This window comes from Aquila chrysaetos, chromosome 2 (genome assembly GCF_900496995.4).
Source record: "Aquila chrysaetos chrysaetos chromosome 2, bAquChr1.4, whole genome shotgun sequence".
In the NCBI taxonomy this organism is placed as follows: domain Eukaryota; kingdom Metazoa; phylum Chordata; class Aves; order Accipitriformes; family Accipitridae; genus Aquila; species Aquila chrysaetos.
Window position 1 is genome coordinate 18808824 of NC_044005.1, and position 27400 is coordinate 18836223.

At 37.7% G+C, this 27400-nt stretch overlaps 1 protein-coding gene across 2 annotated transcripts in view; it reads right to left on the bottom strand.

Moving 5' to 3' along the window:
- SLC24A4 (solute carrier family 24 member 4) overlaps positions 1-27400 on the bottom strand; it is a 98421-nt gene continuing 71021 nt past the window's right edge. For both annotated transcript variants that reach the window (XM_030042365.2, XM_030042375.2), the window contains exons 11-17: positions 25423-25592; positions 23944-24088; positions 13575-13741; positions 11210-11324; positions 8948-9060; positions 8235-8300; positions 1-6447 (exon numbers count right to left, since the gene is read on the bottom strand). In XM_030042365.2, the coding sequence (XP_029898225.1) occupies positions 6295-6447; positions 8235-8300; positions 8948-9060; positions 11210-11324; positions 13575-13741; positions 23944-24088; positions 25423-25592 (929 nt within the window). In that variant the 3' untranslated portion in view covers positions 1-6294. The remainder of the gene's footprint in view (positions 6448-8234; positions 8301-8947; positions 9061-11209; positions 11325-13574; positions 13742-23943; positions 24089-25422; positions 25593-27400) is intronic.

Below are 27400 nucleotides of genomic sequence, written 5' to 3' on the forward strand. Positions count from 1 at the left end.
GTTGTTTATATAATTTATTGATAGTGTACATATTTTTATATAGTGCATTACAATACTGGCTGCTATAATCTTTTATAAATGCTGAATTAACTATTTTTTTAAATTTTCACAACAAAAATAATTAAATATCATGCCAACATTTTGTAACAAATTATCACATTAAATCCATTTGGATTTCATGACATATTTATCTGTACAAAGGACCCCATATCACAGAGCATTCACAGTGCATAAGGTCACAGTCATTGAAAAAATAAATAACATGATAAATAGATTTCTGTTATTTACAGTTTACAAACTCATCCCTTTCTGTTTTCAAAGTAAGCAGTTCTAGAAAGTTTTAATAATATTTAAAGAGGTATTGCACCTCCTAAGGGTGCACTGCAAATGCCTGCAAGTATGAAACACAGGGAATTTTAAAAGGTTCAGAAGTTATTTCAGTGATTATAAATGATTTCAAATACTTTCTTGCAATGGAGGAGATAGCAGGAGCCAAATTCTACTCTCAGTTCCACTGATAGAAATTTGTGCCGACTACCAGGACATTAATGAGCACTGGCACCACTCCCAAGAATGTGAAGGCAAGAATTTGGTCATAACTTTGCTGCAGAGTTTCAGCCATTTGAAACACAGATGCTGCTGGGGAAGCAGATTTACAAGTGTTCTTTGCATACACAACTGGTGTATGAATGCAGGCCATAATCTTGCTGTAAAAACCCTCTGAAAGGAAGCATCTCAGTTGGTATTAGTCTTTCTAGAGATTATACCTGTCTGGTGTTGATATATTCTGATACCTTCAGATTTTGTCACAATTCCCTATTGCTATAAATCAACCTTTCTATTTGTCTTTCAAGCTTACCAAGATCATCTTAGTGATAAGATGGCAATGATCGCTTACATTCTTTGTGCAAGTAAAAAAGAAAAATAAATAGAATTAAATTCAAACTGGTAATTCTTGTAAGAAAATATCTAAATAGCATTAGTTTCCCATAATCATTTCTGTCAGACAGTGCACTGTATGTCAGAAGTATGGTAGCAAGCAGAACAATGTGATGTACAAATTGCCACAATCGATACACATCTCAGCCTGTGGAGAGGGAGCTACATGTATCTCACATTTCAGGACAGGGATGTATAGGATTTCACAGCTTTCTCTGGGGAGAAAATATCAGTACCTCACACAGGGGAAAATGTGAGAAAAGTGTATGCTCAAGTTATTCAAAAGGAGGTTTTAAAACATGTACACAGTAGGTCAGAAACTGGAATGCACATGTCAGTTGAACGACATTCTTCTCTTCAGCAGAACATTGATCACTTGCATATACAGTTTTCAAAATAGTTCAAGGGAATAATAAAGGGTTTGGTACAGAATTGCTGGAACTAAATGCTATAATTTACCTGTGTAACCATCATATAGATCTCATCACCCAACAAAATGAAAAATCTGGAGTTCAGACTCAAAGAAATAGAAAGGAAATTGTGCAGTAAATGCATGAGCTGCAGAGATTTTCTTCTGAGTGCTTAAACACAAATAACAGAGGGATCTGAGGCTTGCAATGACAGAACATTATGCCCAAAGGTGATGCATTTCAATTAGGAAGATTCTTTGGTTTCACCTGGCTATCAGTGTTATTTTAGTGTCTGTTTCATATTACATTAGGTCTGATTTCTCCTTGGCATGAATAATCAGGCAGTATTTACACAGCTTAAAGCACTCTACCAAAAACTTCTAACTGTAGGACGCAAATAAATGGCATTACAATTGCAAGAAATCCAAGAAAGGAAGACAACAAAACTCATGAGGGATTTGTGCAACTAAAGCAAACACATAATAAAACAAGTGTGTGTAATTAAAGCACAGTCACAAAGGAAATCAAGGACAGAATAGAATCTTCTCTATAATTGCTAAGTATTAGACTAGTAAAGACCTTTTCCATTTGTTTACATGTTGACAGAATGTTTACAAATATAATCTAAACCCAAAAACTAATTATATGTTTGTTGCAGCTGCAGCAAGCATATAAAAAGAAAATAAAATTGGCACGCCAATGACTGAGCCAGGAGAAAGATGGTTGACTACACTGTACCTGTTGGGAAGACTGAAGGTGTTCTTCTAGGCTAGATTTTAGCCCAGAGAGCAGCCCTTAGATCATCAAATAGTCATTAAGATAACCATAACTGTAGCTTTTTAGATTTAGACATGTAGATCCTGAAATCTTTACTTGGGCAATACTTTCCATGAATCACTAGGATTCAGAGTACCAGGAGCTGGACTTCCATCACACAACTTTATAATTCAGTACAATTGTTAGGGTATATAAATAGAATCAGACACTGCTGAACTCAATGGAAACACTCTCACTTGCTCAATACAGACAGGATTGTACCCTGTGGGTCTGTGTGGGACTGTGCTACTCCAGTGGAACTGCAGTGGAAAAGAGCTGCTAAAAGCTCTCCTTGGCCAGCTGTAATCCAGTTTTGATCCTGCTTGTACACCAGGGCAGATGCACAGTTTTGAAGTCTGAGACAAGGAACCAGTTCTCTTATTTACAAGACTGGAAATCCAAAGTGGTATCAGCAGAGCAGAAGTCCACAGATTCTGGCCAAACGTTTCAATTTGAGGAAGAAATAAAATCTTTAGACTACAAACCCAATAAAATATTAAAAGATCTGAATATGATAGAAAACCCAGAAACCATGCTCTGCTGTCACCTTAGGGCACAATCCAGCAAGGCACTTGGATATATGCTTAACTTTAAGCATGGAAACAATCCTACTGAAGTCAAGCTTTGCTGGATATGGGATATCTTTTTCTGAGTTGTATTACTTTTCAGTGTTAGTATGCTGGCAATTTTCATATCACAGTAACAGTTTTCCCTCTTACATCCACTAGCTTTCTTTTCACTCTTGAGCTGAACATTAACTTACACAACATTGTGACATGCATTCCAAACTCAGCCAGCTAACTTTTGCAATGGTTAGTACAACAAAATGGCTACAAAATTTTACAGACACAATCTGAACAGATGCAATACAGAACTGTACTAATTGCAGAGAGCCAAGCACAAATCACTCCTCCTCTTGATTGGAAAATAGCAAAATTTGTAGTGGTTTCCTGACCACATGAGCAAAATTATTTTTTTTTGTATACATGTGAAAGGCACTAGTCTGCTATTACTTGGCAATAGCCTCCTGAATTACTGATACATTCTGATGTGGGTTTATCTGATATACAGCAATTTGTCAATCAGGTCTTTCTCAGGCCATTCAGTTTATCTGCATGGCTTGGTCTGTAACTGTCATCTTTATTTATTTTAGCATATGGATAACAACTACATAGGGACTCATTAAACTACTTCATATGATTATGTGTCATGAAGGCCCTGATACAGCATCTAATAATTCTTTGGCAAACAATACATCCCTGGTCATGCAGTGGTGTCAGAGAAGAATCCTACTAATGTTATTTATAATGATAAGCATGGCATGATACCTGTCTCATAGCAGAAGATGCATATGAGACCACGTCATGAAATGCAGCATTGGAATTCAATATAAATTGTCCTGAAGTGGGTCTATGTTTTAGGGAGGGCTATAGATGACAGGACAAGCCATGCGATTTATGGTCAGTATTACCTTCTGAGGCTATCTCTTGCTACAATAGAACACTCTAGTTTTCTGGAGCAGGTGATATTCAATTTAGGCAGAATAATTCTAAATTATGTCTGAAGGATTTATGGCATTAGCAAACACAATTTCATGCATATTTGGGCTGGGGATCAGCTGCTACAGACCAAATTGGTGGCCCTAGTCTTCTGAAGTTGCCTGGCTCAGAAATACGAAGGTACAGTACAATTTGCTAGGTCTGGCACTGTAAACATTGATGTCCTCATCACTGTCAACTCAGCTAATCAATAGGCATTCAAAACTAGATTTTGGAACTACTCTTCTGGAGTGTAAAGACACCTGAGCTGCCTGAACTGTGCAGAGAAGAGCAAACATTTGCTTGGAGACAGGTAGTTCTCCAAGCCCACCTAACAGCAGAACATAGGAAAAAAACCATTTACTCAGTCTCTCTCTCTGCTCCTTTCAGCCTCATATCTAAGCCATCACAAGATTTTCAGCAGCAAACTGTCCTCCTGGAAGATAGCAGGGAAGAGAGTTAAGACTAGAGGGATGCTCCTACAGTGGTGCAGCAGTATGCTGCATCTTCACAGCCTTTCTGTAACAGAAGACTCATAAAAATGAACATGAATTCCATCTCCTCAGCTTTACACTGCAGCAAAAATGTCTTGAATGTCTGGAAATGGGGTCACTGGCATACTTGAGATCAAATGTGTTTACTGTCATGCTTGCCCATTCAATAAACCATTTTAATAATGTTGTATTTGTTGCCGTCTTTAGGACTGGCTAGTTTAACTACATAACTACTTAATTAAGATGAAAAACCTAAATGGATACTAATACTGACATTTGTAACCAAGTGTAAAGCAAATAACAAATATGTTGCTCTTTTTTCCTTAGGATTACATTGAAAGGATCCAATTCCTAAAAAAAATCAACAGCAGAATACACTCCTTAATTTGTACCAAAATAATTTGAAAAATAGCCTTAATTGTAAACACATTGCCTGCTGTAAACAGTATTCTGCATGTGAGCTGGCTAAACAAAATTATTTGTCATATATGTCAAAATAAGGAACTTTCTAAGTGCTTATTCACTAAGGTTTTATAGTATGTTCTCATTGACACAATAATGGGATTTTTTATATATAGTCTTAAGTGCAAAATGTTACTATATTTAAAAATGCATCAACTATTAGTTAATAATTTGTTTTGGTTTACAAACATTAAAAAATTAAAAAAATCTATGTATAAAGTTAACTGTGCTTCTTTAGAAACTTTATGTGATCATTCACATACAGCTTTAAAATATTTTTAAAGTTTAGTAGCAATTCAAAATACACTCAGTGATTTGCAATTGTATGACTACTACAATGTGGAATGTTACCCATTATTTTTAATACTCTGGGCCAGATCTTGCTGTCAATTACATCCAGAGTAATTCCTTATATCCCTGTATTTATGCTGGTGGAAAGGACTTGGCTTCTACTGGGGGTTAAAAAGAAGTATATCATGCTTCAAAACTTGCATGCAATCAAATCAAGGACCATATTCTCTTGACAGACTTGCTTTTGTCTAGGTGTTTCTTATCTGCATTGCTCAGTGTCAGACACTCATCTTCATTAAACTTCTGGGAATAAATAAAAAATGGAGAAGAATACACCAGCTTCTTGACTGATGAAATAAGCTTCTTCCTCCCACCAATCAAATCAAATCATAATCAGGGTGGGTTTTGTTGTCAAAAAGTCTGGATTATGTTCAGATACTACTCTTAGCTGATAACAATAATTGATAGTTACTGAGCACCCAGTTATATTTTATTTGTTTAGTTTCTTCTAAATTTACACAATGGGCTTACAAAGGCCAATGCAAAGTTTTTCTTGTGGTATAATATTCCACAAATGTTAGTTTGTATTTATGTATACAACATTCCTCATTAATGGTAGAACATATTATTCAAGTATGAATTTCTGCATGTAATTCTGTTCTTCAGTATGCAGATACTCTGACTTTTAGTACGCATCATCACAAGTGATACAGCATAGAACCATTTCCTCTTCTTTCTCTGCCACATTGTTCATGTTCATTGAAAAGAGTGATAAGTATTCAACACTGCCATCAAAAGCTGTCAGTGCAGTTCCTCTATAAGCAGAGCACTTGAAGGGGGAAATGATGTCCTCAACAGTGCATGCCATGATATGTGCCTTGGACTTTCTGGTCCTGTAGTTGAGATATTTTGACTGAGCCAAGAAAAGTTCTGAACTTGCCTCTTATTCTTCCATGGAAAATAAATGTCAAAACCAAAAGAACAATAAAGGTTTTTCTCCCATCCTCTTGCTAACCTTGGTGGTGGTGGTTGATTGTCTGCAAAAGGAGAATGAAAACCACAACAGAATGTCCCATAAATGGGTCATTTTAGAGTTCTGCATAAGATCCACACATCTTTATGACTGAGCAGCAATATCCAAAGAGGAGGAAAATGCTTTGGTTGCCTCGAGCTAGCATGTTAAAAGAAAGGTATGCTTTCCTTCCACACAGGTAAAAGTGCTTGTTAGCTGATGAAGCAGGAATGACACTCAAATTACTTATGGAAAGAAGGTAGAAATGTGAAATGCCTCCTGTCATTTACAGCACATGTAATCAGAAGAATTTCAGTCTCTCTCCTTGTGGTTTAAATTTCTTCTCGGCACATAGGGAAGTTGACAAAGGTGAAGACATTAAACTCTATCAATATAGAGAAACACAGGAAAACAGCATAAAGAAACAAGACGTAGATGCCTAATTTCCTGTCAAGTTTCCACTTATTTACATGGATTCCAAACACCTGCAAGCAAACAAAGTGTTAGTTAATTGAGCGCCAAAGGAGACTTTTGGAAGCAACCATTATAAACTAAAAATTAGAGTCTTTTGAATTAGACATCCTGAACGAAGATAAAAATATATTCTCAGTATTTTATAGATCAAAAAAGCAACATACGCTTTTCTGATCAAGAAAAGGAATGTAAAAGCTCAAACTAAGAACTCAAACTCTGCCCTGACTCTCAGTTGTCCTACGATCCTCTTACAAAATATTAAATGAACCCATTTTAAGGTCCCTTCACAAGTTCTTTACGTAACTGAGAAACAGGCCCCTAGGTGCTCAGTTTCAGTCTGTGGTGCATTTTCAGTACATGGGGCATGTTCTAGTCAGGCAGCAGTCTTTCACTGATTCAGTAAGAACTAAAGGCATGCACTGAACTACATGAATGCGTCTCCCTCAAGTGCTCCCCTACAGATCCTTTATGTCCCAGTAGTACACCAGCACCTAATGTTCATTCTTTCAACAGCTTCAGAAGAGGTGCTTTCTTTGATGTTTTGCTCAGCTCCAGAACTAAGGGGAGTTACAAGTTACAGGTAGCAAAGCAATGAAGTCCGCACGAAGGCATCGGTTTTCAATGGTGTTGAGTGCCTCTGAATTATTATTTGTTTTGCTCAAAACTCCACTAAGTTTTGCTGGGAGAGTCTGTGCGGATCAGGGTATCCAGCAGAACAAATGAGACAATAATAGATGCTTCAAACTCAGGTCATATGGCTTCTGCTATGGAAAGACTCTTTTCAGAAAAGCATGAACAGCTAGTATAGTAACATATCTGCATAATCCTCCTTTTTTTTCCAGAGTGCTGATTACCACGATTACCAATATGCACACAGCAACATCAGATACAAATGTCTACACATCTTTGTTGTTTCACAGGCAATGTGCAGTATGGCAGAATGGGGGATAAGAAAAGAACAGAACAGGCTCCCACAGCTTATATATCAGATGCATTAGGAAGTTAGTGGCAGAGTGAACAGCCCTGGTCATTCTATCACTTAAGTCATGCACAGGTGATGTGGAGTTTTGTAAGACCTATTCATGCAACAGTGTGAAATCTCCAGTGATGGTCCCCTTCTCCACAGAGCCTCCACAGGCATTCAGTGAAAGACGTTAGTATAAGTGGATATTTTTATACCTTTGGGATTTGATTCTTCCCACAGAGGGTTCCCTGGGAGTCAGCAGGATCAGACCTTAAGTACCAGCAAAATTGACTTTTGAAACAGAATTATTGTTTCACCTTAACAAATCATGTGTTACAAGGGTAAGTGTCTTATGCTGAGTGACAGTTAGCATGCCTATTCAAAGTCCTGAGGTTCACGGTCCTCACCGACTAGTCTTCATTAAGGGTTTTGGCTATAGCACTTGGTTAGTCCAGACTGGTTTTGGAAATCGGAGACAAGGGCAAAGGGTGATAAAGCATACCTGGGTCTTGTCCCAAAATAAAGCAGAGACAGGCCTGGGGTATGCAGCAGGACACAGGAGCACAGAAGTATTATTGGATCCCACAATTTCAACACTGCCACTGAAATCAGTGGGACCTACACGTATCCAGCATCTCTTGCACCAAATGTCAGACGTCAGTCCTCACTGAGGACAATGGTAGCTCTTCAACTCATGGTATTGCTAGGAGAATGATACTTTACAAGAATCAATGCTTTGGGGATAATAACTATTTCCATTTTACCCTTCTGTAACATGTAAATACCTAATAAGTATATTGCAATTGGAATACTTGGAGATACTCAAATACTTACAGTAAGTGCCACTGATCCTAGCAAAAGTGCAACTGAATAGACCAGTCCTTTGCTGTTTATCTTAACCTGTGGGAATTAGACAGAGAAGAGATCTTTAAAATGCTCAGCATATAACTGTGCTTTGGAGATCAGAAATCAATTTACTGATTTATGGTACACCTTCTGTTTTGAATAGTGACTGACTTACATATTTTAAACTACACAAATCCATGACAGATTTATCATAATGAAGAACAGGAAGATTAAGGAATCAAAACAAATGTATAAGTAATTCCACCTCCATAAAAAAAAAAAAATCAGTATTTATAATGGATTTTATGTTAAAAGATCCTCAGGAGAGAGAGATAAGCTGTTATTCTCATCTTACAGACAAAAATACTAGGGTTCAGGGAAACAGCCAGGTGTGCCTGAAGCTGTGTAGTGAGAAAATGAGTGAGCCACGAACAGCTATCCATGGCGCTATTTTTCTGCTATACAGTATAATGTACTCCAGTTGACAAATTGGGAATTAACTGTGGCTTGTGGAAGAAGAATTGCTTCCTTAACTCCTGGTTCCTTGGCAAAGAAATAACACCTTATTTAGCAACCAATAACATGCTCAGCAGGTTGTTGTTTTTTTTTTTTTTTTTAATTTTATTTGCATGCTTTCTTTTTATGATTTTTTTTTTAAATAGACAAAAAGAACTTATTAAAGATTTGCCAAGTATACATACAATTGATCCATAATCAATCGCCATGGTCTGCAAACCCCATGGAACACCAAGGCCCACCAGAATGTCAAAGACATTGCTCCCTATTGTGTTGGATACTGCCATGTCACCGAGGCCTGCAGAGAAAAAAACAACAACTCTTGGGTAAAAACAAAGTATAGGACCATTACTCTGTGTACTAGAGGAAACTAAAGGGGAATGATCTGCATTGATCCAAGCCCTCTTGGACTGGCCAGAGTATCTGAGCTAGGGAGACAATTTCTATAATCTTTGCATGACTTCTAAAAAAAGCGTGCAAAAACTGGTCACTCCAACTACATCTTCCTTGTGTCTTGGAGAGCCTTTACTGGGTGTGTGGTATCCATTCAGCATCTGAGTTCCATGCCAATTAAAAAAACAAGTCTTGTTCTAGGTAGCCTGCAGCCACAGGTAACCTGGAGATTATGTACTGGATTTAGCATGTGGACATGTGGCCCTTATCTCATGTGAATGAAGAAAAGTGATTCTGAAAAGAACCCAACCAGATAGATGGTAGTCAAAAATTTTAAGCACTTCTGTGGGGCTTAATCAGCAATGATTTCACTTCAGGAACAATAAAAATGCTACAGGGGAGGAAAAAAGAGTGAATAGTGGTAAAGTCCCAAGGCATTACTTGAAATCTACTCCTAATGCTCATCACTGGTTGGCATCTCATTCTGCACCAGTGTCAATGGATGTGAGGAAGGCAGAATACTTCTCTGCCTCTGCTAATTTCCCTTAGGCATTGGCCTAACTATTGAATCACTTCCACAAAGTGAATATTGGAAAGGAAGAGGAACTGTGACGTAAATGGGACATGTCCCACAAATACTTTGAGTACACAGAGTGGAGACAGACACTACCACATCATAAGTACAGTATCTCCTTTCAGGAAGCCACTGAGAGAAAGGTTATGCTTTGGATCCATATTATGGTAGTGACCATCTCTACTTTTTAGACACTTGTCTGCAATCTGTCAGTAAACATCTGGAATCCAAGTTAGTGCAAAGTCCCTGTATTGTCTTCGAGAGAATGGGGCTGCTTTTTGCCAAGCTAGTGCTTACCTTCACTTCCAGAGGAAACAACCCCTACAGTAGTTTTGCCTAATACTAAAGAAGAACTAATCTAAAGAAGCAGTCTGTTCATTTAAAAATGTAACAAGTTTTCCTTCTGTTCTTGCAGAAATCTGTTCACTTTAATACTACATATGGAAAACTAATTTAGTGGGAAGGTGTTTCCATAAGAATCCTGAATACTTTTTTGTACTACTTTTTGTGACAATTTCCAGCACACAACAAATAATACAACCTGGAAAATGAAATATTTTAAATATATAATTCTTTTCGATCAACTAACATTTAACAGCACTACTCCTATCTCAAACTACAAAGGTGGGGCTTTTGAGTACTTAATTTATCACTTCAGAACCCTTGTTGTTTGCCCAATGATGTGTGCTGGAGATCTCATTATCTGGAAAAAAAAAGACTATGGGAATTGGAACAGTGGAAAAGAATACAGTTAGGACCTTTTCTTATTCTACTGCAGTATAGGAGATCACACTGTCAGGTTTAATGTTTTTCAACAACAGGAAGGGATGTGGCTACAGGTACCTCTCAAGTAACAAAAGAAATGTAAAGAACCTCAATCAAAACTTAAAGATATGTGAGAAAGCCTTTAGCAATTTCAATTAGAAAACTGATGAGGACATAGCTGACATTTATCTAAAACCCTTTCCAGTGCAGCTATTCATATGTCCCAATGGGAAAGAGGTCTGCATTGGATGAGAAGTATGCCTGGAGCAACATCACTTCTGCCAGATTCTCTTAAACCACTTCACTTCCCTGGGTTCGAGAGGTCTTCTAGAAAACAGTACAAGTTTTACAGGGACAAGTGCGGGTCAGCATATATTCTTCAATGTAGTTTTTGATAGCTGATATTCCAGTTTTGTCTACTACTTTTATCTTTTTACCCTGACTGATACATACCATGCATGGGATTTCTGAGTGTTGAATGACCTTCTAGAATGCTAGGGCGTGCCAAGTCCCATTAAGAAAAAGATAACAGGACAGAGATTATTTATTTGGTTCACAATAATTAGCGCAGTGTTTTGGCTTTTAACAAGGCCCTGAAACAGTAAAAATAAAAGAAAAAAAAGAATAAAATTGCACTGAGAATTTGCATGTATGGAGGAAGCAACTCACAGAGCATGTATGTAAGAATGCAGTTATGCTTCAGCAGACACAGTACCTTGTCTTGCTACTATTAAGCTGGCCATGCAGTCTGGGACACTCGTTCCTGCAGCTAGGAAAGTAATGCCCATGATAACATCTGGTATCCCAAGGGTGTATCCAATCACAGTCACCTGAACAGTGAGGAAAATAGATTAACCTATCATATTTGGGAAGTCTCCTCATTCCAGTACAGTTGTGGCATACTCTTAACTTTGATTTCTGGTGTGGACTCTAACAGGATTAGACTCAGGATATTTATCCATTTCTGCAAGTTAAATAATTGTGGAATAACCAGCCTAAAACCAACCCTGTAAAAGGAAAAGTACTTTCGGTCATATTATTCAACATTTTATGAGCAAACAAAAAGCTCCATTTTCTGTACTTCTAACAGGACGTACTGATCTTTTAAGGAGGAGCACGAATATAATCCAACCTGTGGGTTTTTTGTTTTTTTTTTTCATTTCCTAGAATGGCAAGATTCTCACTAGTTCTACTCTCAGAAGGACTGCAACCAATTCATATTGTGATATAGGAGCAGAGATATAAAGAACTTATTTTATCCCAACACATGAAGAAGGAACCAGTTTCTTGCATGACTTCTGATATAATCCCAAAGTGAACAAGTCTGGTTATGTTGTCCCCTGAGAGTCCAGATGCAGCTTTAAAAGAGCTTAGGCAATGGCTGAAGCTTGTAGCAGAGCTCTTGGAAAGGACAGGGAAGTGTATTTAGCTGGAACATCCAAAGAAGGCTGAAAAAGTATCAAGAGAAAAGGCTGAACAGGCAACTGAAAAGGAAATAGCCTTGTGAGAGTGAGAAGACCGAATCAGGGACAGGCAGCTGCTTCCGTGCTGAGACTGCTAAGGGTGGAAGTCTTTAAGGCTCTGTGTTGTTTTCTTGAAATAGTTTGCCAGTCTCTTACATGAGAAAAACTGGCCCCTTCACCAAAGAAAAGGTGTATTTTAGGAACCCACTCACAAACCTTATTCTGAGGGGCAAGCTGTGACTCAGAAATAGGAGTGGGCATGATTCTCCTGCTGCAAGTGGTAACAGGGTATTCAGATCTGGCTGCCTCTTAAAACAAGCTGTGTTGCAGCCTTCATGAGCACATCTCTCCTTTGTGAAGGGGATATCTACAAATGGCAACAAGGTACAGAGCGTGGCCTTGCAAAGGACATATGGTATGAAATGAATGTGTGGCTTTGGCACCATTATGCCAGGCAGAATGAATGGCTGGCATATGAGTTTCTCTAACAGTCTACGTTAAGAGAAAAGAGGATTACTTTACAATACAAAACTTATATAGAAAGTTGCAAAAAGTATATGGAAAACACAATCTTCCATGAGAAGAAACATAAATATAAAGCATTTTGCAAATGCCAATGCCTGACACATTTGAGGAAGGTAGGGATGTTCTCCATACAAAAAAGATTTTGCAGGTAAGAAGCTCATGAACAAAAACTCTTCCATATGCATGACTAGAAGAGTGTATGTGTGTGTGTATATATACATATATATGACTATGACTGTATATACGTGAGACTATAAATTCCAATATGAAAACAGCTGAAGGTTTCTTCACTATATTTTCCTTTAAAAGGAAAAACAGACATATAAATTCTTCAGCAGCATATCCTATCAATCTTCTGGTAATAGGTATATACAACTTTTTGGTTTTCCATTTTTAAATGTAGAAAAAGGTAACTTTCTATACTTCAAATGTATGGCTAATTTTTCCACCACAAAGTATTTGAGGAGCTTTCCTATTCATGCTGCTGCTTTGACTGAAAACATAAACTTGAGAAACTGAAAGAGGGTAAGAAAGAAAAAATAGGAATGTATTCAAATCTTCAAATAAGCATGCTCCTGAATTGACAACAATTTACAGATCTACACCTGATAACACTGCTTCTCACAGATCTAAGGCAAATGGAAACATACCAGCAATCATAATACTCTTCACTAAGAAGGATTTTCTTGCATTATTCCGGTCTACTTGAGGTGTTTTACGCCACTTCTGAGTCATCCATCTGCCTTTTATGCGTGTTTCAGTATCAGACCCTGTAGCCAAATTTCTAAAGGTGTCTCAGCTCCTGAGAGTTAAACGTTTTCATTTAAACTCCCTTTTACTAGTAGGATGTGGAGGTCCACATTCTCTTGAAAATCAAGCTGGCACCTTTCTGTATTGTATTGGGCCCTATACAGTAAAGGCCCAATTACTTGTGCAGAAAAGAGCAGCAGAAAGCTAGAATTGTAATAATTAGAATATGAGCTGAAAAGACTGCACTACAATTACATGCCTTTAAAAAATACACGAAATACCTATTATCTATGTTGAGAGGCACATTTCACTCAGTATGGAAGTCCTGCTACATGCACTTACCATCCACACCATGAAGTAGGAGAACAAGGCAATCCAGAGAGTGGATAAGACGAATGTCACCATAAAGCACCTCTCCCAGCGTGGTTTACTGCAGTTTGGAATGGTGCAAAAGAGCACAAATATCAACGGCCATGTCAAAATCCACTTAATTTTGTTCATTTTTCCATCTGCAGGACAAAGAAAGGAAAGAACCAGTTTAGCTTTCCCATCACTATCCCAGGCCCAGTTACACCTCTTTGAACACAGCAGATGATCCCAGAAGATCCCAGAAGGATGATTACAACTGTGCATGTCAGCTCATTTTCCAGTGTACCTTTCATCTATCTTAGTCTCGTCACTCTCAGCCAAGTTCTGTGTGCACACCCAGAGCCTAACAGTTAAGCCTGCCAAGGTCTATGTAATCCATGAAAGAACTACAATGATTTAAAAGCATGGCTGATTTTAAAACCAAAATTAACAGCCAGGTTTGTTGCTCTTTCAAATACCTGTATTACTATTAATCCAAAATTAAAAAAAAAAAACCAAACAAAACCAACCAACCAAAAAAACCCGCCCCCCTCTCTTTTTAAAAAGGAAGATGGAAATCTTTGTAGTGAAAATAACCCATACCTTTTGTGCAGCAACAGAAAATACTTTCACAGAAAAGAGAAGCACAGAGCCAGCCTATGAACACGACGAACTTGTTTCACATGCCTCACTGTGGTCACTTGGGCAGAACTTTAAACTGGTACGTAGGAAATCTAGACTTATTAACTCTCTCCAACTGCATACAGTACCACCTTGAGATGCTCTCTTACCCTCCATAAAAGGAAACTGAAGATACTGACTTCCCTCATACAGCTCTCCAAAATCAACTGGTGAGAAATACCAGAGAACTGTCATTACTGAAGACAAGTAGACGTTGTCATTTTTTAAAAACGTAAAGTATTGTAAATGTGCACATAAATATCAATACATAAAAGAGAATTATTTTATAATTGGGTCATAAATAAATGGGGCACTTATATTTATATGTTTCATGAGGTATCCTGCAAATAGGATAACAAATTTGCTTATCAGGCTAAACAAGAGTATCACAGCCAACAGCGTGGTGGGTTTTGTTTGGGTTTTCTTTACATTGTTTTAGAATTATGCTAGTAAGGATTTCCATCATTAACTGATAAAGATATGCATGAGATCTAATAAAATATGCCATTTTGAATAAAATAGTTGATCACATTGAAAAATATTATCAGACACATCTCCCAGTGAAGTTATTTAGCTAAATTATAAAGGGCAGGTAATAATCAGTGAAAACTCCTATCAATTTCACCAGGAATTTTCTTTCAGCAAAGACATTGGTATTTAGGATTTGTCTAATGGGAGTTTTTGTCAGTGAATTTAATTACATTGAAATCTGTCCTCTGGACCAATGTGCACCAGATGAAATGAAATTAAACATTTAAAAATTAATAACACTTTTGTAATTTATGAGGCTGCTTCCTAGTCTAATTCAACTTGGTGAGTCCAAATCCAAGTCTTTATTCATTTACTTCACTATGTATTCTAGTACTAAATTGTCTTGCTCAAGTTATGAATCAGCTCCTTAACTTGAGATTTCCTTGTGAATTCTGAGATGCCATCAACCCACCAGGAAATCTAAGACTAAGCTTGGCTTTTTATTCCCATTTAGCTTGTGGAACTTCTAACACATAAAACTACTGAAGTCTCCTAGGGTCAATTCTAATTCTAGAACTTTACATGTCACTGGGGATCTATTACAGATTTTACAGAAAAGTTCTTTTTCCCTCTGGCTACATATACTGCTATACAGATTTTTAAAACAGTTATCTTTTATCTGTTCTATCCAGAAAATGACACTTAGCTCACATCTCACTTTAATTCTGTTAACAAGGCTGTAAATATCCTATGGTAATTTATACATCCTCCTGTTTAATTTGTTACAGTTTAGATCATTAAAAGACTCCTGCTAGTTAATTTGTACTCTTTATCTACCCAAGTTGCTAAGCTTGGTTCATAGTCAAACAAGTCAGCATGGCCTAGGCCAGTAATTTCCTCAGTGTGTAATTCTAAATGCATGGTGAGTGGGTGACTGTTTGACAGGAGAAAATTATGGATTCAATTCTGATCTGATGTGGGTGTAATCTGACTGACTTCAGTGCTGCTACACACAGGAGATTCAGTCCCATTTCTCTTTTCAATAACATGAATAAAAGAAACAAAATTGCCTGGAGAACAAATAGAGAATAAATAGATGCACTCAGCCTCTGCTGGGGAATATGTATCCGGTCAGGGATCCTGTCTAGTGCCCTGAATTACTTAAACAAACGCTTAACCGTGAGAATTCACAGTGTCTTACCACTGGCATTGCTATGCTTGCTCAGTTCCAGGAAAACCAAAGCGTTAGTGGAGGAGGACTTGCCTTTCCCTTATCTTTGCTCAGTTTGAATGGATGTGCGCCAGATTAAAATTCCTGGCTCTATTCCTGGTGATGCTTTCACACCATGTCATGAGTCAGAACTGGTTTTTACAGCTAGATGGTTTGTGGAAGTGACATTTGCATTCTTTACATGGCAACCAGGCTTGAGAATTTGGGGAACAACAACTGCACGTAATTTGGGGTTTTGCTGGGTTAATAGAGAAGCTGACTGGCCATTTGCAGTTAGCCTGGAATAGTTCTGAACCACCATGGCCAAAGCAGCCTACTTGACACACTTTACATTGGCTTCTCTTTTGTGTCAGGGTTTGCTAGATTTATAAACTTTTATGTAAAGCCTTAAGGATATCTGGCCTCAGTTCTGCCCCAGGCCATTTTCTTCAGCTCCTACTATGCTAGGTCATGGAACTTGTGTGGCACCCAGTGTTAAAGAAGTCTACCCTTATGATGTAACTTGGTAGTTTTGTAAGAATTTAGTAAGTTTAGCAGCAACCTCAATAAAGTGAGACTTTATTTCCTCAGGAAATCGATGACTTCATTCATTTCACCTGGCTTAGATGATTGCACAAAAAATATACAGCTTGAAATTTTTTCTTTAAATTTATTTTGAAATTACTTCTTGTCCTGCTCTGTTGTTTTGTTTCTGACCACCCACTCTAAAATAACCATTAAAATGATTTAGTAATAGATTTGTTAAATTGGGGTATGCTTTTAGTTCATGATAAATTGTTTTATGATTGTTGCTTAGCTCCCCAGTACATCTGCAAGAAAGAAAATTATCATCCTCATTAAGGCTATTATTCAATACATAGCTGTTCTGCAAAAACAGACAAACAGTCCCATTACAAGATTTTAGCTCAGTTGTTTTAATAGCAGTACTGGCCACTCCTGTGAGCCCTGGGACTGAAGGCTCCTGCAGCAACACACATAGCTGAGAAAAGTTGTATTTTGTTAGTTGCACCCCCCACAAGAATAATGAAAGAATATTGCTTTATTACAGAAAGCAACACTGGTCTATATTCTGTTCACTTGACCCTGCTGTAAAACAGAAAGATGAGGTTTTTGCATTAAGTTGTTTTTCCTAATTTACACATCCATTTTTCTGTTTTTCCAGATATTTGGAAGCCAAGCATGCCAAGTATTTCAGAGAGGTATCATTACAGAAGAGCCTGATTACAATGTTTCTGAAAATGAAGTGGCAGCCCTACAACAAAGAGCCCTTTGCTAATTTTCAATACATTTCTGGGCTTGTCATCTTTCCAGATGTTATGCTTACAATAATTACTTTTACATACAGATAGTGTCCTGGTGAATAAAGTCAACAACACACATCGCAGCACTGAGAGGAAATGAATATTTCCTTAAGGCACTAAAGAAAGTGCCTTGTACAGGAAAAATACTGTCCTATTTGCAACATTCACACAGAGTTGAGAGGAGCTTAGTACGAAAGTGTGAAACTACATTTGTTTTCAATCAGATAAGGAGTGTACCCTTGAAGTAAGTCTCCTGATTGTCCCAATTTACTGTATTTTGGTTTGCAATTTACTGTATTTTAGTTTGCAACACAGAGCAGTCTTGCATCACACCAATGAGATTCCTTTGGTATAGAGCCGAACCAGAGGCACAAACTTAAAAGCGCTCCAAATAATAATGGGCGTTTAGTCCATGGGACCAAGTTAGAGCTAGTCTGAAACAGAACTTCCAAACGCATATAGTGCAGACAGCCTACATGTCCTAGTCAATAAGCTGCACAGAAAACACTTTTTTTGAGTTTAGACAGACTGGAGTCTGCAACTACACTGTCAGGAGTCCAATCTAAGTCAGTGTAGTTAGTTGAATTTGATAGCTTTTCCACTTAGTCTTCCCTTTAAAAGTGTCGTAGTCAAGCATAGACCACTGCTCCACACATTAGCTACTTCAGAACATGCCTAAACCTTCACTTGTGAAAAAAGTATCTCCTTACACAAAGCAATTAGTAGCTGACTGATCTAAAAAAATTATAATGTCCCTGAAAAGCATGAATCTAATTGGCATACAGGATTTTCATAACTGTATTTTTAGGAATTCGTATAACTTTCCAATTTAAGGTAACTTGAAAAACGGGAAAGGTTTTCTCTAATTTAAGTCTATCTGTAAAATGACAAAGGCTTCCTGGAGTTTACTAGGGATTTCTATTTTTCTGGGTTTTTTTTCGCTTCTGACAACAGTAAACTTAGAAGAAAAATAAGACATGTTCAGGCTGGCCTAGGAAGATTATTCCTGCAGATTTTTTTGGTGCTCCACTTCATAATTTTTAAATTACTTTTTAATCTTCTTAAATATCTCTTTTCTTTTTAAGTGAAAAATAGTAAAGTCAAACTGTTTTTCCCCCCATAAAAAGTGATTTTTAAATCACCTGTCCCCTTGGTCCTAATTAGGCTTCATATTTACAAAAATGTATTTACACCCACTTATCATTACCAATATTAATTCAAATCTCGACCTGAAAATGTGTACAGTAACATACATACTGGGAGCTTTGTAATAATACACACAGCAAGTAAAATTCTGCTAGAAAGTGCTGTTGTTCATCAGAGTTGAGACCGACTGTAAAACTTTAATACATGTAAATTAGCCAATCTGAAAGCCTAATTAATTTTTGAGCATGTACAGTATCCAAAACACAAGGGAGGAATGTAAATTTTTGTCCCAAGTATGGGACTCAACTGAAACTGAAATAGACTGTTTCAGTAGAAACAACTGAAATAAATATAACAAACTAGATCCATCGTGAATTTTCCATCAGAATTATTTTCCACTGAAAAATGCCTTTGTTGCAAAATAAAAAATTTCTGAGAAAAAGGTTTTCAATTTGCTGTTAGGAAAATTAACACAGCAGTTGCCTCTCCACCTTCTTGGAAAATCCTTATTGATTTCAGCTCTGTAACTTTCCCTAGGAATTGTGGAGGCAAGAGACTTGCTGTGTTACCACTCTAAAGACAGGATACATAGTGTGTAAAAAGGTATCCAAGAAGGCACAACCTTTGTCAGCCTTCCAAGTGGGCAGCTGACATACTAAAACATTTTTATTGCAATTCTCCTGCAACAGAGCCTTGGAAACAATTCTTTTTTTTTTTTTCTGTGGAAAATACCGAGGTTTTACTTCTCATCTTCATCCAAAACAGACTGTTTTCCAAACTACTGACACTTTTCTCTGAAGTTCCGTTTCCCAGAATACAAGTTCCAAATTCCAGACCATGAGATCTGTCCAAAACAGCTCAGATTTCTATTTTCAGCCTGTGCCTTTACCACGCTTTGCATATTTGGATTTATGCCAATAATTTTCTTTTAAAGACACATTTTTGGTACAGTGGGAACTGGTATGGAAAAAAGAATTTGCTCCAGTATGCAGAATCAAGCTTCAATCTCAGAGTTACTATATGTTTACACGGGACAATATTCAACAACAACGACAAAATGTAACTGAGCAGAGGTAGTCCCCATACCTTGTTTGACTTGGTTGGATTTTGGCATGGTTAATTTTGTATGTTTTAACCTTGCTGTCTACTTTATCAATGTTTTTTTTACGGAGAACTGGGATTTACAGACTTCCTCAAGTCCCTCTTTGCCCTTTCAGAATGAAGTGATGAGTTACTAAATTAAATCCTTGCTCACTTCTCTTCCAATTTATCCTGTGTATCCTCCTCCAAGGTAAAGCACACTCATTGCTCTTCTGGAGCACATTTTCCAGTTTAGTTTTCTAAAAAAGGAGTCTGGTTCATGAGCTCCAAGAACATGATGCAAATCAAAGTGCAGTACATGAAGACAACAGTGAGATGTGCCTCAGAAGCACACTTGTGTTCCGAAATAAAATTCTATGGTAGATGTGCCATTATACAGTCAGTGGTAAGAGGAAGCTCTTCCAAAAAAGCATTTCAGAATACTACAGTTAGGTCCTGCTCTGAACTACCTTCTTGGAAGAACTTCTCTCTTGCAACATCAAAGAAGCTATGGAAACTAGCTCTCTTCCTAACTCAGCCACCTAAGTCATGTTTCCGAACTTTGGCAAAAGCTCCATAAAGCAGGCCAAAAAGAGAGTCTGAGGAACAACTACAAAGAAGAATCAAAATTCACAATAAATCTTACTTCAAACATATTAGGAGCAGGGAATCTGCTGGGTCCACTAGTGATTGGAGAATAAAGGAGCACTGAGAGAACATAAGGGCATTGCAGAGAAGCTAAAAGAACACTCTGCATCAGTGTTTGCAGAGACAGAAACCATAGAGGTTTCTACACAGAACTCTTTTCAGTCTCTAGCTCAACCTTGAGGACATACAACTCCATAGGGGATATAACAAAGAGCTACAGCATCCTGAGTGTTCAGGTGAGGTACATGGGGTTTGCTTTGTTCAATGTGTTTTCCAATAACAGACATCAAATGAAGCTAGTAGAAGCCAGATTCAAAGCAAGTAAAAGGAGACGGTTCTTCACACAACCATAAAACTCCTTCCCAAAGGATGTTGTGGGTGTTAAATGTTTGCAAAGATTCAATGAGAATTAGACAGGTTAATGAAGAAGAAATACATTAAGGATTTTTAAATACTCAGATATTACACCCAGTCCAGGAAGTTCCTTGAACTGAAAATAGCTGAAGGCCAACTTGTCCTGTTTCATTATTCCCCAAGCTTCTTCATAATGTCATGGTTGGAGTCAGAATATCGGGTGAGACAAACATTTGGTTTGACCAAGTACGAACATTTTTTACATTTTAGGAGATACTGTTAATTCCTTTTTGCTTCTATCCTACATGTTGCCTTCGTATTTTGGATCCATACAAAAATGGGCAGGATTGCTAATCTCCTTTATTGCCATCTCATTTTAGCTCTGGGAATTATTATTCCCATTTTAGCTAACTCCATCACGACTTATATAAAGCATCCATGGCCCAATCCTGTAAGAGAAGGAGTTCTTCATTTCTATGAAACCAGCAGGAGCTGAGAACACTGAGTATTTTAAAGGATCCTGAACATGTGACAGTGAATGGGATTTAAGCATCCATTAAGAGCTGCACAGAAATGCTTTTCTGAGTCTGGGCTCTAAAAGACTACTGAGCTATGCAAGGGCTTTTACACATCATTTTGTTGTCAACATATGCCTTCTCAGTTTCATCCTGCTTTGTTCTGATCTGTGGGGGGTTTTTTAAAAGTTTAATACCTGTTTCCAAACAACTGTACAGTAATCGAATTGTAAAGCATTAAATAAACCTTTCTCTTGGAAGATAACCATCATGGCCTAAAGGTTAGGTCAAGAAAGAAATTCCTCTTTTGAAGAGAAAGTTTCTTCCCACACAGAAACCAAAGGCAAAGGCTGGTTTGTATGATACCATACGTAGTTTCCATAAAACCTATGTGTTGTCTCCTGTTTCAAGTTGGGCCTGAACCACACCCTGGGGGTGAATCTCTGGATGTTTGACATATGGGATCTAGGCTGGATGCTGTAGTTTCAGACTGTTTTCATATAACCATTGTATTCTCTATTTCTCTGAGCTAAAGCCCTGCATTTATTGCTGACCACTGCTGTTAATAGAGGATAAAAGAGAACAATAAGCAAAACTCACAGATGGCAAATGATTACTAGGAAGCACTCAGAGATGATTTAGTGCTTTAAACTTCACTTACATTTATTTCTGCTTCAGAAAAAACTTGCTCTTGCAAAAGGATCTAGAATACGCAATTTGAAGGAAGAAAGTCAAACCCCAAGGTAGGCTAAAAAAGGTGACTACAGAACAGTAGAAAAAAGGGTTTGAGCCAATTCATAGCCATTTCTGTTGCAGCTCTTAAAATACTGGAGTGAATTTTCTACTGCAAGGAGTTGACTTGGAAAGCCCTATTGGAAAGTGAAAGCCTATTCTTCATAGAGCTCTTTATAGTACTGAAAGAATACATGAACTTCTGATCTTTAGAATATGTATATGCTTTATTCCTGGCCTGAAAATATATCAAAAGAAAAACAGAGGGGATTGTGGGAAACTGTCTGCAAAGTACCTTTTCCCTAAAGCCAGTTTTAAATGTCAGGATTTTTCTAGGCTACTGATTGTGCCACAGTACTTAAACAACAACAAAGCATGATGCTGGTTCTTTACATTTTCTCCAAAGTTATTGAAGTGGTACTTCTGAAAGCAAAAATAAAAGAATTCTCCCTCAGAATATAGGAGTTAAGCAATGAGAATCCAACCAACAGATAATCATCTCCAGACAACAGGATTAACAAAACCTGAAGATAACAATGAGGATTTTAAACAATCATTACCACTTTTACGCAACTATTTGAGTTCATGTTGAACTTTTGCTCCATTCCAGTATGAATTGTATCATCAGTGGTTCCACTTTGGCCTGTTGCACCTCAATTATCTTTAAAGGCTTCCTCAAAAAATGCAGAAAAACTGCATTTAAAAAAGGCCAATGGCATAACTAATAACTCCCTCCTTAGTTCAAAGCATTTTGTCTATTGTGAATGTCACACACTTAGGAAGCTCTACTCCAGAATCTATTTTTTATTCATAAAGAAGTTGTCTGAGTCTTGAACAAATTCAAATATGGTCTCCAGGTAATGTTTGTCACATGTTAAGATTTCTGCATTGTCCTGGAATGTAAGAAGAAATACATGATTGCACTGCCCTAATTAAAACTTGAATCCAAAAACTTGTTAACAACTCAGTTAAAAAAAATCTTCTTTGCCAACATGTGCATTGAAACCTGCATTCTTGAGATGGTTTGGGGAGATATTTTTGTTTTTTTCAAAGTTGTTTATTACTGTTACTGTTATTATTGTTCTTATTATTATTATTAACAACATGTTCATGTGCACAAGCATATTGCTGACTTGGATCCACTTATTTCACCATACAATAAAAAGTTTTTTCATTATCTCATTATCAGGAGCCCATCTAATGGGCCTATCATCAGTTAATCAGTTTGTTTCCATTCTTCACTGCTGATGAAAGTCCGTAACTGCTGACTGCAAGAAGCTCCTGTAAGAGCACACAGTACAGTAACACATGAAAACATACAGTTTTATCCAGTCTTCACACCGTATGCTTCAATGTTTGTTCAGTCACAAACATCTCTTCTAAAATGATAGCAACTAAAGCGATGGGATCTCTAAGAAATTAGAATCATATACAACATGGAAAATTCTTCCTTCTTTTTCACTGCATGTGATATTAATTTATGCCAAATAATATTTGTGTTAAACAGTAACTGTGTGACAGATGACTACTGACTACATGTCTGTGAGGGGTGATCTAATCTCTGCTGTCCCATCTCCAAAGCATTTGGGGGACAGTCAACCTGCAATGTGCTAAGGGCATCAATATAACAGTGTTGGTTATATATAGCCCTTCACACCAAAGAGCTTCCAAAAAATTTCAAAAGGTGAATATTATTACATACTGCTATTCTAAGAATTTTAAACACTGTCAAAGATATTAAATACTCCTTCTCCCCCTAAACTTTCTTCCTCTTCATCCAAGAAGCCTCCCCTAGAGTCACTAAATCAAGTTATTGTATAATTATACACCTAGCTGCCTCTGGCCTAGCAATCTCCAGCACGCCATTATTAACTGTTGACTTCAACATTAGTAGCAGTGCAGTGCTCATCGGGTTAGTCTGACGTTTAATATAAACTTGCCTTACCTGCTTTCCCTCTGCCTCTGGCAAACCAGCACTTCTACTGTTATTGCGCATGACGGCTGGAAAACACTTTCCTAAGATCTGCTTTTAGCCATGTAGCCTCCAGCCCAGTTTTACTGTCATCAAATCCAGCCTTCAGTCAGTCAAATGAGTCCCCTTCCTCCTCTCTCCCCATATATGTTGTCTTTTCTTACAACTCAGCATTTGGCATTTTAATTATCTTCTGTTTCCTTACTATAAACACTTGGAAAGTAAGCCTTACCTGGCAATGAAAAGGGAGATAGATTGTCCTGTTCATTTTCCTCCTCTTGGTTCACCACAGGGATATTCCCGTTTTCAATATTCTCATGTCTCCCATTCTGAAGTGGTTTGCTTGAGCCATTGGCAGATTGGATTAACCGCTGACGCTGCACAGTGTCAAAGACAAAACTGCCATAGTTTAGAAAATATTGACTTTGTTAAATCTGGGTTTTGCTGTCTGTCCAGCCCCAGTCATGTGAGCCATGATGTTCCTCCACAAAGCTTTCCTTCCAGTCAGCAACAAACAAATCTATCTGTGGCCTCCCTGTCTTCATCAGGCCAGTGTTGACTATCCACCTCAAAATTACTGGCAGGAGTCTTTCAAGCCATGATGGAGAAAGTTGTCATATCTGTTCTTCTGCATATTTTTTTTAATGAACGTGGTTATTCTGAAGCACTTCTTACTCAACAGTTCCCACCCAAACCAGCAATAGCACCATAATCTAGTGGTAACACTCAAGACATTTCTGCACTATTAGAGTTGGCTTATGAATGACTCATTACCCAGTATGTCTTCTACTCAGGTCCAACTCTTCTCCCTCCTTCTCATCCCCATTCCTTGAGGCAAATGTAAAGGTCCTACTTATAATTTCAAAAGCAAGACTAACCCCTGTTGCCCTTGTCAGAGTATATACTTTCATGAAGCTCATCATTATGCCTGCAGACATGTGTAAGACTGCTACAGTTCCAATACATAGTACAAGAATTACAGGGATAACTTTTAAATGTCAGTATATATACACCCATTAATACACTGGACAATGTGAGATGTAACAGTAATTTCTTACTTTTATAAAAAAAGAAATATTTTTAGTTTGTTAGAAAAGATAATGCAGGAACGATAATTGTTCTCTTTTTCATGACAAATTGTTGCAAATTCCTAAAAAGTGTTCTGAAATGCCTTTAAAAATAAAGTAACTGCACAACATACAAAAAAAATCTGAAACTAGTATTAACACACTGTAATTAAAAATAGAGAAAACTACTATCTGAATACTTTGCAAAACTTTGGCAGTAAGAATACATGAGAACATAGATCCAAAATGCTCTGGTTTAGAGAATGTTTTTTGCAGATGTTGAACTAGAAAGTATCAGCTCTCTGTGCACATATCCATTAAGACAGAATTTTTTTCTGATCAATGAATTGCCTTCAAAGCAGAACTTCTACAGAGTTAACTGCTGCTGTGTGCCCTATCTGATCTTCTGCTCTTGATTGTACGCCACCAAGCTGACTTTGTAATGAACATTTCACTGTTTTACTGTTAAATTGGACTTTTATTACAAATATATTAGTGCTGCTTTCTTTCATTGGGGTATTCACAATGCTGGGTAGACACATGAACTGTGTTATGATGTTCAAATTCTAGGAACTTGTTATGAGCACGGCTCTTTGGCAACCCCTCTCCCTCATAGTTATTTATTGCTTTCTTAATGAACCTACCTCATTAATGATGAGTCGGCTTGCCATCCGCATTCTGGTGCGTGGTCCAAACTTATTTGTAATCATAATCCGTAATCCAGCTTCAGGGAACCGGTATTTGGGGGGACTGGAGCAGATGATCTCATCCACCATCACAACACTGTTTTTGCCATACTGCTGCATCCCCTTCACTAATGATCACAACGGACAGAGTTAGTTGTGGAACTGATCTTACCATGCTTCCCATCACCCAGAGTCATTCTTTTCAGGCTCAGGTGGGGGTAATATTCATCTGAATGCTTGAATTTACAAGTGACTTTCCTGGAATATTTCTGCAGCCTGGTGAATCTGCTCATCAGTTGTGCACTTCATTGAGATCACATGCTAAAAACGGATTTCACTCTGCTAAGGTAGCTACCAACCCACTCTCAGATGAGTGGGAGCAGTTTTTACCCAGCCATTCATGCTGTAGTACCAGTTTTCTTTGCTCATGTCCCACTACGGTTTTGTAAGACTTCTCTAAAAGCACTTGCACTGTGGCAGTGTAGACGGCGCTCCTGAAACCTCTAAAGCTATCCCATTGGATCAAGGTGCTGCACATCCAGAAGTCCCTAATGTTGTGCTCACTCCTTTTGGAAATCTTCACTTTACCTTCACAGAATATTACCAGTATCTCTAACATGACAAGATTCGAAACGATGAAGAACAATTATTAGGAACAAATGTATGTTATAAGTAAGCCTTTGTTAATATAAAGGAACTTGTACCAAGGTTAAGAGTTTTGTTCTATCGTATTAAGAACACAGAGAGACAAAATTATATTGGGAATCAACACAAGTATAGGCAAGGACTTTCAGAGCTCAACAACAAACTAATATTCTCACAAATGCTACAGACTACACATAGCAAGCAGAGCAAGGCTCAGCAGACAGGAGACATACCCATGTGGTGTTAGAAAGGAGGGCAGGAAATATGCATACGACTAATAAATATTAATTATTACATGTAATAATATGTACGGGGAAAAAAACCCAACAAAATTCTTTGCTGCTTGTTTTCTGCTTTGCTTACCTTGGCTTCACCCTCCCACTCCCCTTTTGCATTAAGTTACTTACATTAAGAAGAGGAAGAGAATTTAGGAGGTAGAAGTGAAAGATAAAAATTAGTGCATGGTTCCAGTCAGGAAGCAAAGGAGATCTAAGAAAACATCCAACTCAAACAGATGAATTAAAATGGACCTGTTCTAAACACACAGAATTCTACACCGTTCTTTTTTTGCATTGTTACAGTGTTGAAATATTTTTGTTTTTCAGGGAGAAGACTGGATCCATGCATGCATGTAAATCACATCATGCAATAAAGGCTTTGCTATCTCAAGTGTCTTCTCACATATTTGAAGTTGAAGAAATATATATCCTTCTATTATCATTCAACAAGAAGACTAGCAAGCCTGTAAATCACCAGTAAACAGCTATATATTTTACCCTTTAGCATTTGAGTGTCTTGCCTTGTTTCACTAAAATGAATTTTCAATGACTACACTGGGGTCACCTGAAGTGTCATAAAGAGATCTTTTGGTTTCACAAAGAAATATGCCCTACTCAGAGAACTCACTCTGTAGTCTTGTCTTGCAGCTTAATACCTCTAATGGAGAATAGAACTAGTACTAATTTTACATTTGGTAAACATAAAGGAGCAATTATCTTCGCCACCCCCCCCCCCCCCCCCCCCCCGCCTGACATCTAAAACAGATTAACCTTGCTGAGTACTGCAGCTGATAATGCAAATAAGGAGCACATCCAGTCCAATGACTCTTAGAGTGTAGCAGCTTTTCTGTGAAGGAATATAATAGCCAGACAAGCTTCCTAGGAACCAATCCTCACAGAAGAGGCTACCTTGGAACCCATCGTCACAGATGAGGACGCAACCACAGTAGCTTAACATTTGCTTTAGTTAGACAAAGAAATGTTTGACAGCAATCCTGGTAAGGCGAAAAAGG